Source organism: Symphalangus syndactylus, chromosome 4 (assembly GCF_028878055.3).
Source record: "Symphalangus syndactylus isolate Jambi chromosome 4, NHGRI_mSymSyn1-v2.1_pri, whole genome shotgun sequence".
Classification (NCBI taxonomy): domain Eukaryota; kingdom Metazoa; phylum Chordata; class Mammalia; order Primates; family Hylobatidae; genus Symphalangus; species Symphalangus syndactylus.
This window is the reverse complement of record NC_072426.2, coordinates 132,162,444-132,178,982: the sequence shown is the minus strand read 5'-3', so window position 1 is coordinate 132,178,982 and position 16,539 is coordinate 132,162,444. Positions and strand designations below refer to the sequence as shown.

The 16,539-nt window shown below is 41.0% G+C and overlaps 1 protein-coding gene across 3 annotated transcripts in view; it reads right to left on the bottom strand.

The window, feature by feature from the left end:
• Positions 1 to 16,120, bottom strand: part of FNIP2 (folliculin interacting protein 2) — a 136,824-nt gene extending 120,704 nt beyond the window's left edge. For 2 of the 3 annotated variants that reach the window (XM_055276278.2, XM_063638338.1), the window contains exon 1: positions 15,782 to 16,100. In XM_055276278.2, coding sequence (XP_055132253.1) covers positions 15,782 to 15,888 — 107 coding nt within the window. In that variant the 5' untranslated portion in view covers positions 15,889 to 16,100. Of the gene's footprint in view, positions 1 to 15,781 lie in introns of all 3 variants that reach the window. The other variant, XM_055276280.2, reaches the window with a different exon arrangement.
• Between the last annotated feature and the right edge of the window lie 419 nt (positions 16,121 to 16,539).

Here is a 16,539-nt window from a genome sequence, read left to right as displayed (position 1 = left end):
CCAACCCCTGGGTCACGGACTGGTACCAGACCGTGGCCTGTTAGGAACCGGGCCACAAAGCAGGATGTGAGTGGTGGGCAAGCGAGCATTACGGCCTGAGCTCCACCTCGTCAGATCAGTGGTGGCATTGGATTCTCATAGGAGTGCGAACCCTATTATGAACTGTGCATGCAAGGGAGCAAGGCTGCACACTCCTTATGAGAATCTAGTGTCTGATGATCTGTCACTCTCTCCCATCAACCCCAGATGGGGCCTTCTAGTTGCAGGAAAACAGGCTCAGGGCTCCCACTGATTATACATTTGGTGAGTTGTATAGTTATTTCATTATTTATTACAATGTTATAATAATAAAGTACACAATAAATGTAATGTGCTTGAATCATCCCAAAACCATCCCCCACTCCACTGTCTGTGGAAAAATTGTCTGCCATGAAACTGTTGCCTTATGCCAAAAAGGTTGGGGACCACTGGTTTAAAGGGAGCAGCATGCCCATTTGGGGCAATCAGCAAAGATAATCAGAGGTGGCATCTAAACTGAGTTTGGAAGAAGGAACAGAATTTCTACAAAAGTAATTTTGGAGGAGGAAATAGAAAAAGAAAAGTCTTAAAGAGCAAGAGATGAATTTTCTGGGCTCTTTGGCAAATATTGGCTTAATATCTTCTGACAACTACAGCTTCATGAATATCACAACTTGGAGTGTTCAACTACACCTTAAATTCAACATGTACAAAACCAATTTCTCCTTGTAACTTCCCTATTTCCACTAATTATGCTACCCATATTATTCGGGCTCAAAACTTGGAAGTTACTTTATATATTATGATTTTGTTTATTCTTTTTGTTTACAAGTATCTCCCCACCACTTTCACATCCTGTCCAGCTTTCCTCTGAAATGTGACTCATGTACATTCCTCCATCCATACCGGTTAGGTCCCCAAGAAAGAGAAAGCAATGGGAGACATAATAAACCCTTCATTACTTGCAAGTCTTGATGCAAACCTCAGCCTAGGAAGCTGAACTGGTCCAGGCTCTGGAACTGGATGGGACCAGATGGAGAATTCCAGCTGTGAGGATTTTAGGCCACCCAGAGCCTAGAGCAATGCAGTTCAAATGTCCTCGTCCCCTGCCCTGACAAGGCCACACAGGAATCTCTATTTTACTAATCTGATGGTGAACGGACTCCTGAGAAGGCCAAGAAAAGAAAAAAAGATCAAGCCTGCTTGCCTCAGTGCTTCAGGCAGAGTTGGTCTAGATCCACATGCCAAATATTTCTAAGATGAAAAGAAAAGTGGAGTCTTTGGAACAGACAGGTAATAAATGAGATTTACAACACTTTGGAATTTGAATTAAAGAAGAAGAGAGACCCAGTTATTTTCTCTTTGAAGGTAACTTGCCCCTCCCCAACTAAAAACATCTCTGAGGTAAATCTCTGCAGGGAAAATGATGAGTTGGAGGCCTTGTGCCTTGCACAGAATGGTTTCTAAAATAAATGGAGAGCAGAGCACATGTCTAACACATTATGGCAATGCTTTCACCCCAGGGAAGTTACCTACAGTGGTCTGGTGATTGGACCACAACAATTCTCACCATCAATTGCTAATCTTGACATAATTCTGAAAGGAACTCTCCTCTTAAATAGCATTAAGCATGCTAGCTTAGCATGCTAGCAGGTCACGGCAAGCTCAAGACAACTCACTCTGCTACTGCTGTGTTAAACACAATATTGACTTTAACAGTCCAAGCTGTAAAACTCAATGCTCTGCTGGAGTAAACTAAAGAGCAGCATGGCACAGTAATCAGCTAGAAGATCAAAGTCCAATACAAACTGGATTTGAAGAATGAAGACAAAATGATGAACAAATTAAAGTGTGGATTTGCACCTACTGGAACTAGACTGCTTTTTAACAGCTTTAGTTGGAGCAAGCAGAGGTTGCGCGCTTCCCCTGGCACATTATCTAAACTAGCACCCACCCCCTACATACAATTACAGGCAGTATTTAGCACACTGTAGATAAGATTACCGGACAATTGGGAGCTTCCCCCCACCCAGTTTCTGATACAAATGCCTCTCCCTTTCCCTCCCTTTTTCCAACCCTCTCCCTTTTCTGTTTGTAAAAATATAACAATTGTGAGAACTGAATCAGTAAGAGCCTTCAAACACAAACTCCTTTCCTCGCAATAAGTCCGGAATGTTAGGATTAGCTGCCATAACTGACTCCTCATAAATGTTTGTGAAATGAATCAAAAGAGGCAAGAGAACTGTCAGGAAACTAATTTGAGGAAAAAAATAAAACAAGAAGCTCCTGATATTAAAAGATACAAAAAGAGATAGTTATATATCTGGTAGGTTTACCAAGTATAGATTTTGTCATAGGATGGAGGGGAAGCTTAAAGGCTGGGAGCATGAAGCGGTCAGCTTATATGAGTTTTGTTTTTTCCCTTTGAAGATAAGAGAGGTCTGGGATGGGGAAAGAGAGGGAAGACTGGGGAATACACATATGTTCTACTTGCTGATATCATATATCACATACACTAAAACTGCACTAACTTGCATCCTAGCACCAAAATTTGTTAGTGTCCCTGTGTTTAGCAAGCTGCTCCACCAATCCACTACTTAAAACCTCAGTGGCTCCACACTGCCTTCAGAGCAGGAACTCCATCTTTTGGTAAAGACAAGCTACTTGTCATTTCCCTACAACCCTGAGATCAGCAGAGATGCATTTAGAAAGAGCTGGAGAGAAAGACATAATATTTAAGTCTCTGAGAGTTATAAGAGTCACTACATATTGAATGTCTAATAGTTGCCAAGCACTGTGTAGTAGGATTGATATGTATTATCTCTAGTCTTCAGATGAACTTGCAAGAAAGGCAACTTTACACCTGTTTTACAGATAAAAAAAAAAAACAAACTCATTTAGAGAGAATAATGTGCCCCACATTGTAAGTGGGAGAGTCAGGTTTGAATTCAAAAATGTAAATCCAGGCTGGGCAGAGTGGCTCCCGCCTGTAATCCCAGCACCTTGCGGAGGCCGAGACGGGCGGATCACTTGAAGCCAGGAGTTCGAGACCAGCCTGGCCAACATGCCGAAACCCTGTCTCTATCAAAAAAATACAAAAATTAGCCGGGCGTGGTGGTGGGCGTCTGTAGTCCCAGCTACTCAGGAGGCTGAGGCAGGAGAGTCACTTGAACCTGGGAGGCGGGAGTTGCCGTGAGCCAAGATCGCGCCACTGCACCCCAGCCTGGGTGACAGAGTGAGACTCTGTCTCAAAACAAAAACAAAGAAAAAATGTAAATCTGTAACAAAGGCCCTACTCTAATAAGACTCAAAGTATAGACTGGGGTCCCTCCCCATCTACACTTTGGGGTTACCTAAATTTAAAAATTAAAATTAATAATGCTTGCAACAACTTGCACAATTCGGTCCAAATGTATCTTGCCTCACAAGAATACTCTGATTTCATAGAGACCGGTCCACTCATTTTTAACTCAGGAACACCTCTAAGATAAAAAGTTTTTCACCTCTATGAATTCTACCTATTAGCTCTTATCTCCTCCATAAAGCCTCCCTAACTAGCCCAGATTAAAGAGCCCTCCCTCACTCCTTCCCTTCATCTTAATACGACTTTAGAGACTTGGTCCTGAACTACTGTTTTGTATTATTAATCAGTTTTTCACACATAATATATAATTGCACAATTAACAGTAATCTCCCTAGAAATAGTACTTAGACTTCATACTTTCTTTTTTCTTTTTTTTTTTTGAGACGGAATCTCACTCTGTTGCTGAGACTGGAGTGCAGTGGCGCGATCTCGGCTCACTGCAACCTCCGCCTCTGGGGTTCAAGCAATTCTCCTGCCACAGCCTCCTGAGTAGCTGGGACTACAGGTGCACACCACCACACCCGGCTAATTTTTTTGTGTTTTCAGTAGAGACAGGGTTTCACCATGTTGGTCAGGCTGTTCTTGAACTCCTGACCTCAAATGATCTGCCTGCCTCAGCCTCCCAGAGTGCTGGGATTATAGGCGTGAGCCACCGCACTCAGCTACACTTCAAACTTTCTTATAAACCTCACAAAATCTACCACTGAATCTCAGTTGTAAGTACTTCAAATATTAATCTGCAGAGACAGAATACAGATCATGTATTAATAAAGAGCTGACTGACTTCAGTTTGAATTCCCAGGGTCACTAGTTAACCACTCAATTTCAGGCAAGCCTCAAGTGTTCATCTATAAATTATGGTAAATTTATAATCTATAAATTGGCTAATAAAAATATCTATCATCAAAGGATAACTATGAGACACGAGTGAAATTATTTAAGTAAAAAGCTCTTGGTATAGGGGCTAGCAAATGGTAAAGAATACTATTTTTTTTTTTTTTTTTTTGAGACGGAGTCTCGCTCTGTCGCCCAGGTTGGAGCGCAGTGGCGCAATCTCAGCTCACTGCAAGCTCCGCCTCCCGGGTTCACGCCATTCTCCTGCCTCAGCCTCCCAAGTAGCTGGGACTACAGGCGCCCGCCACCACGCCCGGCTAATTTTTTTTGTATTTTTAGTAGAGACGGGGTTTCACCGTGGTCTCCACCTCCTGACCTCGTGATCCGCCCACCTTGGCCTCCCAAAGTGCTGGGATTACAGGCGTGAGCCACCGCGCCTGGCCAAGAATACTATTATTTTTTAAATCTTAGAATGGGCTCGCTTAAAACTCTTGTGAAATAGCTATTCTAAAAGCATTCTAAAAGATTTCAGGGAAGTTATTTACATACATATTCTACAATTATGTCTTCACTAATTAACAAGGTTTACAACATCTTTATAATCATAAATAAATGGCAATTTGTATTATAATAGAATTTTATATTTTTCCTTTTTTTTTTCTGAGACAGGGTCTCCCTCTGTCACCCAGGCTAGAGTACAGTGGTGCGATCATGGCTTACTAAAGCCTCAACCTCTTGGGTTCAAGCGATTCCACCACCTGAGACCCACAAGCAGCTATAACCACAGGCATGTGCCTAGCTAATTTATTTTTTATTTTGTAGAGATGGGGTCTCCTTTTGTTGCCAGGCTGGTCTCCAACTCCTTGACTCGAGAGATCCTTCCACCTCAGTCTCCCAAAGTACTGGGATTACAAACATGAGCCACTGTGCCTGGCCTCTAATTTTTATTTTTTGCCCCCACATTTTATAGGATATTTATGGTCAGGCAAGGTGGCTTATGCTTGTAATCCCAGCACTTTGGGAGGCTCAGGTTGGGGGAATTACTTGAGCCCTGGAGTTCAAGACTACGCTGGGCAACACAGTGAGACCATCCCCCCGCTCCCATCTCTACAAAAAAAAAAAAAAAAAAAGGTGGGTATGGTGGTGCATGTCTGTCTGTGGTCCTAGCTACTTAGGAGGCTGAGGTGGGAGGGTCACTTAAGCCCGGGAGGTCGAGGCTGCAGTGAACTGTGATTGTACCACTGCATTCCAGCCTGGGTGACAGAGTGAGACTCTATCTCAAAAAAAAAAAAAAAAAAAAAAACCACCACCAACAAAGGATATTTACCCACAATCTCATCACCCCATAATGTCAACTGTTCTTTATTATTTTTCTGTTTTTCTTTCTAGTTCTTGGTCATACATTTGCATATTTTACTAATATATTCATCTTGTAGATACCAACTGGTGCTGGTTGTTTTCATTTAACATAAACATTTTATATTAACACTGTCTTCATAATCATTTAACTATTATATTACTATCCTACAAAGCTGACATAACAATTTACTTTCCTGCTGTTGGACAATTGTTAAGATCCTTTTATTTAACATTATAATGATAATATAGTGCACAAAGAACATCTTTGTGCACAAACATTTGTTTTTCAAACATTTTCATGCACAAAAGTTTTTTCTCTTAAGCTATTGAGTCTAAAAAGTATGAGCATTTTTAAGTCTGGAAAGCACAGCCAAATTGAGCTGTGCACACATGTTGAACTAGACAAGTGATCAGCAACTACCAAGAATGAGCTAGGGTCCAAGTTTCCCCACCACCCTACCACTGCTATTTCTTCAGGGTACTTTAAATCATCTTCACTAAACAGCTGCTATCATATGCTGTTAGTAGGCGTATAAACAGGTGCAACCTCTCTGGAGTGCAATTTGGCAGAAATTCCATCCTGGGTTCTTATCCTGGAAATATACTTGAGCTTATGCATAAGAATCTTTCAACCAGGAAGTTCATCATTTCTAACAATAAAGCCTGAAAGTAAATACTCTATCAGTAGAGGACTGGTTAAAATCACAGTAGTCCTCTCTTATCCACAGGGGATACCTTTCAAGACTTCCAGTGGATGCCTGAAACAGTGCTTAATGCCAAACCCTGTATATACTATGTTTTTTCCCATACATACCTATGATGAACTTTAATTTATAAATTAGGCACAGTAAGAGATTAACAACAATAACTAATAATAAAATAGAACAATTACAATATACTATAATCATAGTTATGTGAACGTGATCTCTTTCTCAGGAAATATCTCATCGTACTATAGTCACCCTCCTTCTCCTTGTGATGATGTGAGATGACAAATGCCTATATGATAAGATGAAGTGACAGTGGAGATTCCATTGTGCTACACAGAATGGTGTGCAATTCAAAACTTAGGAATTGTTTATTTCTGGAATCTTCTTTCTTCTTTTTTAAATGGTACTGCTCCTTGCAGAGCAGAGCTAACTCACAGGCAGTGCACCCAGAGTTGCTCCATTTCTTGAATTTTTGACTTAATATTGTCAGACTGGGGTTGACAGCAGAAAGCGAAACCTCAGATAAGGGAAGATTATTGTAGTGTGCTTGGCTGCACATGTAAATTACCCAGGGAGAGTTTTATAAAGACAAACACAAAGCCCCAGCCCAGATCTATAAAATCAAGATCTCTGAGAAGTAGTCTGGGCATTTAAAGCTCTCTAGGTGACTTTAGTGTCTGACCAGACTTGAGAACTACTGGGTTAAGTGTTATACATGAATTTATTCAAAGGAATACAAAGCAATTTTCAGCAAAATGATGAACAGTGTAGGCAACAACTACCATTTCGTCTGAGGGAAAGAATTTTTTTTCTTGTATTTGCATAGAGTATTTCTAAAAGGATACGAAAGAAACTGGTACAGCAATGGTACCCTTTGGGAAGGGGGATTGGGGTGTGAAGCAAGAGGCTTATATTTCAACATATTTTATATGAACTTTTAACCAGATATGTTTGAGAAAATCTTAAAATCATAATTCCATGTATAAGCAATTTCTCAGGTACACATGGCACAAAGCAATATATGGCAACCCCACTGCAGGGCCAGTTACCAGCATCCACAGGGTCTTCCATGGAGCCTGCACACTCAGCACCAAGTGGCTACCAGGGGTCCATCTCTGCCCTCTGGGCAGGGCAGGGCCAGTAGTTCCGACCGCCTCCTTCTGCCCTAGCAACTAACTTACTCAATGTACCATTCTAAAGCAAACAGTCATTGCCTGATACGCTTGGAGAAAATGTTTACTCATGGCTCACCTCCTCACACAGCGTAGGCCACCATTAATGATATGTTAGTCTGGCACGTTCTTTTTAAAGAACATGTCAGATTCACAAATCCATTTCTAAATTAGTTTCTCAAATGCAAAAATCATACATGGAAAGCAGAGATGATTCCATCTTTTTTCTAAAGTGCTTACTTCATTTAACATGCAAATACAGTCTTCGCAGGGTTCAGAATATCAATATTGTTTTCACAATTAAGTGTACTATTATCTTAAATTTGAGAGAACCAATTTGCTCATTTCATTCCATAATGTATTTCAGTTTTACCAAGCCACACAAGAATTCAAATGAATCTAAAAAGTATATAGAGAAGAGTTCTACATCATCAACCCACAGCTAACAATTTCATAGCTTCATAAATATTTAAATCGTTTTTCAGTAGGTCATTTCTGACAGCTGTGGGATTTCATAACTGGATCTCTGATATATTACTTAAGCAAGTGTCTTCTTAAAGGTTTTTTTAGGGAGGTGGGGGTACAGGTCAATCAACTGTTAGAGCACTTTTACCCTATCATTTTGATACCAGAAAAATAATTCACTAATATTGACAAAAAGGAGGAAATTTCTTTTGAGTCGTCTGTAACAAGATTCATTTTCTAAAATGTCATAATGCATGCTAGAAACATCAAGAAATATTTCAAGAGATCAGATTCTGGGAATACTAGAGACTCTTTAAGGATTATCAGTGTTCAAAACTCTTGAATTCATTCATTCATTCAACAAGTATTTATTAAACGCCAACTTCCTGCCAAGCACTGCATTAAAAGCAGAGACACAATGGCAAGGCTAGGATTTAGAGGAACTCTCACAGCCATGCTGTAGCTATCACATGTATGTTTTCTTGTTTCATTTACAGTTATTTCAAATGTTTGCTTTAAATTTAAAAGACTTTGTGGCACTGAATTTAAAAGGCATTTTTGTTACTATTTTTAATCATATTTTATAAAAGAACTTGAGTAAATGAGGATAGCTATAATGAAGAAATGAACGATAAAATACTTTTCCCGCCATAACCCCAAAGGTTTTGACTATAAGACAAAAAAAGAAAATGTCCAATTTTCCAGGCATATCAGAGAGAGAACTGGCAGTCTGAAGTATTTATAAGGTGTTAAAGCCAGAATCAACTGGACTGCTGAATTTGCTGCTGCTTCCTAACACATCCTAAATCAACACCTGTTTCATCTCTTGAGGAATGTGCAGGTTAATGTCTAACTTGTCTTCGACTTGTGAAGAAAGAGTTGCCATGACAACATGCAACTATCCTTACTGGGAATCAGGCTGAGGTCCCCACCAGATACGTAGGTTCCTAATTAGTCCCCCTCAGCTTTTGAGGGATGAATTTCTACTGCTTCAGTGCTCATTCTCACTTAGATACCCTGCATGAATTGGTTGTCATTTTCAATTAGACATCAGTACATAACCAAACACCAATCATTTATTTAAAGATATATATCAAATACAGAAATCTTATTTATGATTAAAAATTCTTAGGTGTGGTAATAAAATCATCTTCATAAACCAACATATAAATCTCTTGTAGCACTATGATGGACACAAATTCTCAAGTATAATCTACAAATTAAACAAGTTTACAGGGACAAATAACTAGAAAAATAATTCCTAGAAATGAAGGCACACAGTTCAGGAGAGAGAAATATGATAATCAGGGATCCAAACTCATGCTAATACCAAAATCTTATATAACAGAAAGAGTACTCTGCTATACAACATTTATCCACAATATTATAGTATTAATGGCCACATTTTATTGCACTTAATATATTGTATTATTCTGGCACAAACAGAAAGTGCAATAAGGAAAAAAAAACATGTAGCATGATGCATGAGAAGGCACATTGTCCTTTTCAGAAGTCCATTATAAAGGCAGCTGGACAGATTCTGGCTGAACACAAGTGGGGTGCCAGCCCATCTCCTTCCATCCCCATCCCACCCTCCCATTCAAGCACTGGTTACAAAAGTGTCTGTGTGGCCATGAGAAGTGAGTCATGGATGTTCCATTTACAGATGGGGTGGAGTTGAGGGAAATCACTGTTACATGCCCAGTTAGCTGGAAAAGTCCATCCTGTTTTTCCTTTTTTTACATAATAATCATTTTTCACAAATCTGAGATAAAGAATGCTTGGTAAGTAGGAACTCACCAAATATTTCAGCACTCTTACATCAAAAGGAAAGACTTACTTTTACAGCCAAGTATATGATCTCATAGTCCAGGCCTAACAATTCACACTAAGCAAGGGGCTTGTACAATCAGTACAAAACATTTGTTCCTTTTCACCCACACTAAGAAAAACAGTGGCTGGAGAAATAAAGCACATTACCAGTTCCCAAATCAGATTCACCCACCAGGAGTTCATGCTGGCAGCCAAAGTATTTCATGAAGGCAAGGACAATCTTTTACAGCTTCCTTTTCCAAGGAAACACAACGGCAAAGTAGCTTCCTTAGGCTGACCTTACAGGCAAACCACGAGAAACACAACCTAAAGCAACAACAAAAACCAATGCTCTTTTTGGAGCTGTATACCCCATGCATTAAAAGACCACATGCCTCCGTCCATCTCTTAGTACCACCTACTAAATCAAATAATAATACATAATATGACAAATTCACATTTCAGGACTTAAAATTATAACTACATGTTTTAGTTTTTAAAACATCTAATCCAGGCCTCTTATCCACATTCCCTCAAAATCCAAATGACTGTGTCAGTCTTTTCTAAACATATTTCAAATAAAGCTTGAGCTGCATGCAGCTCCTAAACTGTACTCTGATCCCCCAGGAAGACTACACTGGGCTCTGAAGCTCAGCTGAAGTAGCGACCCTGTCAAACTAGTAAACATTTTGCACATACATATCTCCTATCATTATTGACATTGCCAATTAACTTGGCCTCTGAGGTTTATAATGAATTTAGGTTTTAAATACATTAAACTTCATAACAAATATATTACTTTTAATAATAGGAGCTAACAGTTATTTTGATGAAGAAGAAAGATTCTATGAAGAAATTTATTCAAATCAGATTTCTCCATAAACATTATCCTTACTCTATTCGCTCATGGTGTAGAATACGCTAAATGCTATTTAAGTTATTTTAAATAGTTAAATAATCTAGAATGTTTAGGTTTAAAATAATCCAAATCACAAAAGTAACACAAATTCATTAGAGCAAAATCCAAAAATACCAACAAGAATAAAACACAAAAAATTAAAATAAAATTTTCACCTACCTCTTGGCAACCACTGTTATAATATGTTGGTGTAGAGTGTTGCTGGCCTATTCTGCACATGCATAATCGCTCCTATTTTTAAATGTTTTTCACATAAATTTATAACTTGCTTTCACTTTTTAAAATTTATATAAATTTATGGGGTATAAGTGTAATTTTGTTACATGCATAGATTGCACAGTGGTGAAGTCAGGCTATTACAGTTGCTTTTACTTCTTCTATTGAGAACATTTTTCTTTTGCGTGTCTGTGTATAAAATTATGATTTGGCTGCTATAGAATGTCATCCATTGTGTGACTATATCGTTTTGCTTAACCAATTTCCTTTTTTGGCTAAATGCGATTTTATTCTTGATAATAAAAACTTGCAAATAACTTTGAAAAAACAAACACACCATATTTCTAAGAATCTTTCTGACACCCCGTCACCTCTACCAGGTTTGAGTGAGTGCCCACTGAACATCTTTAAGACCCCTCTGAAAACTTAAGGTCTCTTTCATGACTGACTACATCAAGGTTAAAAAACTAATACGCAAGCGAAAACCGTTCACTTCAGCTCTGTCTCAAGTCTCTCATCTACAGAAAGAAAACAGCCTCTGAAAAATGGTTCCATTTTCGTAAAGCCTCAACAGGAATAATACTGAACTCCATGACCTATAAAAAGATGCTTGATAATACTTAAAATCATTTTGTATTGCATGTTATTCTTTTCAAAAGATTTTCAAGCTCATTACCTCCTTACCACAACTTCGTTACATAGGTCTGATGCTGTCACTTTACAAATGACAAAGGTGAGGATCAAAGAAATGGAGTCTTGTTGGGTGTCCCATCAACATGGTACATGAGGCAGGGCTAAATCAATGGCTTCCTCAATCTGTGTTCCAAGTGCTCTTAATAGAACTCACTGCATTCAAAGGAAGGGTTCCCTTCTTCACCTCTGAAAAAATCACTAATCAGTGCATAGTATCTTTCAGGACAAGGAGATATGATGTAAGGAGTGTGCCAATAGATCCAAGGCAGCAAGCAAGAAAAATCTACAGAAAGACTTTCTTTTAGAAAGTAGTCAAAAGAAATCAAAACTGCTATTTATATGTCATGTTTTACGTTATTGGCATTAAAAATGTTGAGTGTACTAGAACAAAACCGTTTTTTTCCAAAATATTCCCCACCCTACCTCAGAACAAATCTCATTAGAAATACTTGCATCTGGAGACTTATTAGTGGGAGGGGAGGAAGCACTTCTGTGTAATTTCCCTCCATGTGAGGGAAGAGTAAATCACAATCCTGCCCTTAGTCACTCCAAGCACAAGAACAGCAAGAAAGTTCTTAATTCTGTGCTTATATAAAAATCTACCTTTATCAGTGTTTATCTGTTTGTTACAGTTTCCAATGTGTTGTCTGCTGTTTATTCATCTTACTGCATAATCTGTCGTCCTTTAGATTGTAAACTCCAGTAGGTGAGACCGTGGGTGTCCTGCCTGGATTTACATAGGTAGAGCACCAAGCCACAAGCACAGAGGCAGCAGATGATATTTGATAAGTGGATTAAATTATACTTATACTAACTCTATAACAGATTAAATTTGTTCTAACAAAACAGTGGGGATTAGCACTTACTAGGCCATTTGGACTTAGGTATACTCTTCTCTGGCATTCACACAGCTAGCTAACAAGCAGCTGCAATGCCTTCACTTGTTCTTCATATCCCAGATAATATATATGCTTCCCTACTTCATTTAACTGCTCCAAAATAAAAGAACATCTGATACCCCAGGGTCTTTTCACCTCCCTGCTAAATACACATTTTAGGGGTTTGAAACTGCTCCATTAATTTACAAAAGACATGGAGAAAACAACAACAACAACAAGAACAACCTTAAGATAATGCTTCAAACTTGAACCACACATGTAAGTCACTGGGCATAGTGTGGCTTGAAAACATCCTGGCCTTAAATATAAGGTAACCAAGAACATAATACTATTTCTGACTTGAGTCATCGTACACATCATTTTTTTTGGTCCTAATTTATTTTTCTGGTACAAAGCATTATTCAAATGTAAATACCATAATCATATAGCATTCCTGACTACTTCTCCCAAACATGTAAGTTTGGTCAATCGTGATTCCTTTTGTTTTCCTAGCAACCTGTTTCCTCAAAGCTATGAAAAGGGCTTTATGTCAAGATCCTAAAGGAAATACTCCAGAAGAAATCTTGACTATGATGATCCTGTTTTTAGATGAAATGCCAGGAAGCATGAAGTCCTGAAAATGACCTGTGAGATAAACTAGTTATATTGGACAACAGATTTCCTCTCTAATCAAGTGTGCAAAAACTGGAGGAATGAGAACAGTCATAAGCCCAGCGAAGGGACTAGGAAGTGCACAAGAGTAAAAAGACTAACAACAAGGGCAAAACAATTCTGAGAAGAGAAGTTTAAAATAACCAGTAAAAGTCCATCACGGAAACAGAAGATCTAAAACAAACACAAACTCTAAAACAAACAAACAAACAAAAAGTTGGATCTTAGATTTTCCCCCATATACACTACAAAACTGCCCCAAAAGTCTACCTGAATCCTCAGTGAATTTTCAATCTCCAGATAAACAAGTTACATCCTGTACTTAAATGCACTAAAGAATACAAATTCATGTTAGGAATACTCGATTTTTAATATAAGGGTTTTACCTTCACTTCTAAAACTCTATTTAACTACAAAGTAGTTCCCAAGGGCAGCTAATGCCCTGCAATAAGGCACCTTGCTCCCCCCGAAGTACATACCAACTCCTATTTGGCAAAATCTGGATAAAATGAAACACAGGTTCACAATTTTTTAGGTAGAGAGAAAAATTTTCCTGGAAGCTTTTCCCAGGCCAGCTACACAGCATCTTAGAGTTAAGCCAGGTGAAAAGAGCAAAAGGAAAGACTTGCTTGGGGGTCTCCTTTGTCAGTCTGGTGAGCACAGGATGGTTTGTTCCCATCTTCCAGCATCCTTGCTCACATCTGCTACTTTACTTTCTTTTCCACGGTGACCTCTATCAGGGACACTATTGAAGGGGGCCCTCATCAAGTAGGATTTTCAACTGGGATCCTCAAATTCCCCAAAAACATCGACCTCAAATACTTGTAGAAAATCCTAATGAGGTCAAAAAAAAAAAAAAAAAAAGTACTTGGCACGATTTTCTCATTATACACAAATGAGAAGTCAGAACACTACTGAAAATGTTCCCATGAAGTGGGAATCAATTTCCCTAATATGGCCCACAACAGTAAATATAGCCACAATTTTTTTTTGTTCAAATACACTCAGTTAAACTTGTGGATAGAGGAAATGGTGGTGGGCAACTAGGCAAGGAGCACAGAAAACAATGACAATGTAACCGCCACTATCTCCTCCTGCATTCAAATGGCTTTAAATGTCCTTGGCAAGAGCTGCCAAAGTACAGACACCTGTAACACCACATGCCCCTTCTGCTCCAGGCTTTGTACCCTTGATGGAGTCTGGGTTACAGGGAGGGAAGGGACGAAATTACACACCTTGGGTCCGAAGTAATTCTACCATTCTGAGAAGGTACATGGCATCACTAGTACTCAGCCTAACAAAAGGCATAGAATTCCCACTCAACTTATAAGGCTTGTTAGCCTAAAGAAAACACGAGAATTTAACCTGGGGAGTTTAAAGTCCTCACAATATGCCTTCCATGCACGCGCGCGCACACATACACGTTTAATTTTCACATGACCACAGTGAGAGACTGTTTTAAATGATGGAATTCAAGAAAAGCAAAATCTAGAACATAAAACTTAATGCAAAATTTATTTCCAAGTTTCACTTGAAACTTTTAAAAGGTTTATTATACTGGGTCTAGATCTGTTTAACAATGAACCGTTTTTGCAAGACATTTTGGCCAAAAAGCACCTAGCAGAGTGTCAGAATTGGGAGTTGGTGCTCAATTTTAAAATGTGCTGAAAAATTGTTAAATAAAGATAAATAAACCTTTCAACATACTTATGCTCAAAGGCAATACAGGACATTTTAAGGCATCTTTTAAAAGTTAGCCCTTGAAATCAGAATAGCATAGGGATTTTAAAGACTGGAATCTGTGGTCAAACTGCTTGGGTCAAAACACAGGCTCTACGACTGACAGCTGTGGATTTTGGACAAGCCGCCTAAGTTATCTGTGACTTTAAGTTTCCTCACCTGTAAAATGGGAATTATAACAGCACCTACCTCACCACATTGTCAGAAAAGTAAACGACAGAAATCAACATAAAGCATTTTAGGTAGTAAGCTCTCCATAAATGCTATCAATATTCAAAGGTATGCGTTCAAGAGATCAAGTCTATTAAATATACATATCAGCTTTGATCAATTGAAATCTCGGAAATTTCATAATTGCATCTTACTCCCCCTTTCCACACATCATGCGGCATCAACCTTCCAAATGATGTGGAAATTACATACTTTCATTCATCTGTTTGAGAGCTTGTCATATATGGCAAGAAAGAAGAAAGATGCCTTTTTCGTGACTGTTGCTCCTTCAGAACTTCAAAACACTGTCACGTACACAATAGGTTGGAGCTGCCCTCAAAATGACAGCTCACAGCTTTGCTGGGCCCGCAGAGGCGCCCAGGCAGCTCTGCCCGGAAGAGGTTCACCCCAATAACCGGAGAATCTCCGGTCGCCACAGCCAAGCACAGCGCACGCCCGGGAACCTCAAGGAACACAAGAGAACTCTGAAATGGGGAAGGACCCTGAGTTGTGGAGAAAGAGCAGGAGGAAGGGTCACGGAGGGTCCGGAGCCACACTCGGATCAGGCGCGTCCACGCCGACAAGCCCGGGACCAGGTGCCGGCGATGGGCAGCGCCGTCCTGGACGGCCCCTTCCCTTTCCCTTACCCGTCCCCTCCCCGGCGAGCACAGAAGCCAACTCGGGTCCCGCGCCAGAGTCGCCCCTCGGCGCCCCCTCACCTAAAGGCAGGTCCTTCCTTAGGAGCCCTGCCCTGGGCAGACGCCGCTGCGGAGCTGCCGCTGCTGCCCCTTTTGTTGAAGAGCTTCTGGAGCAGGGTCGGGGCCATGATGCCGCCGCCGCAGCTCCGGCCGTGGCGCTCGGGGGGCCGGCGGCTCAGCGCGCAGCCGGGGGCGGCGGCCGCGGTGGCGGGGCCATCGCGGCGGCGCGGCCGCCCAGCCTTGCGGGAGCGCGGGGCCGCTGCGGCTGAGTAACTCTGCTCGGCGCCGGAGCCGCCGGCTGCCGGTCATATGACTGAGCCGGCCCGCCGCCGCCGCCGCCGCCTCGCGCGCTGACAGTTATCTCCTGCGGGAGGAGCCCGCAGCCCCACGGCGGCGGCGGCGGCGCGGGAGGAGCGCGGCGGCCCCGGCGGCGGCCATTGGCCCGGCGGCCGCCCGCCCCGGGCTCACGTAACCCCGGCGGGAGGCGGGAGGTGGGAGGTGCGGGCAGGAGCAGGCGGGCGGCCCAGTACTCCGGGCATGCGGGGGACGCGGACGGGGGCAGGCACGGCACTTAAAGGGGCCCGGGGGGCGAGGGCGGCCGCCGGGGTGCAGCTCCGCGAGTGGCGTGGGTTCCCACGGAGCCTGGGTTCTTTCGCACAGCGAGCATGCAGCTAGGCCGATCTTTGTTCTTTAGAGACAAAGCCCCTGAACTTGGGTCCTCGCTTTGTTCAGGTACAAAAGCCCGTTCACAGAAGGCGTATGCTAGGGGAGAGGGCTTG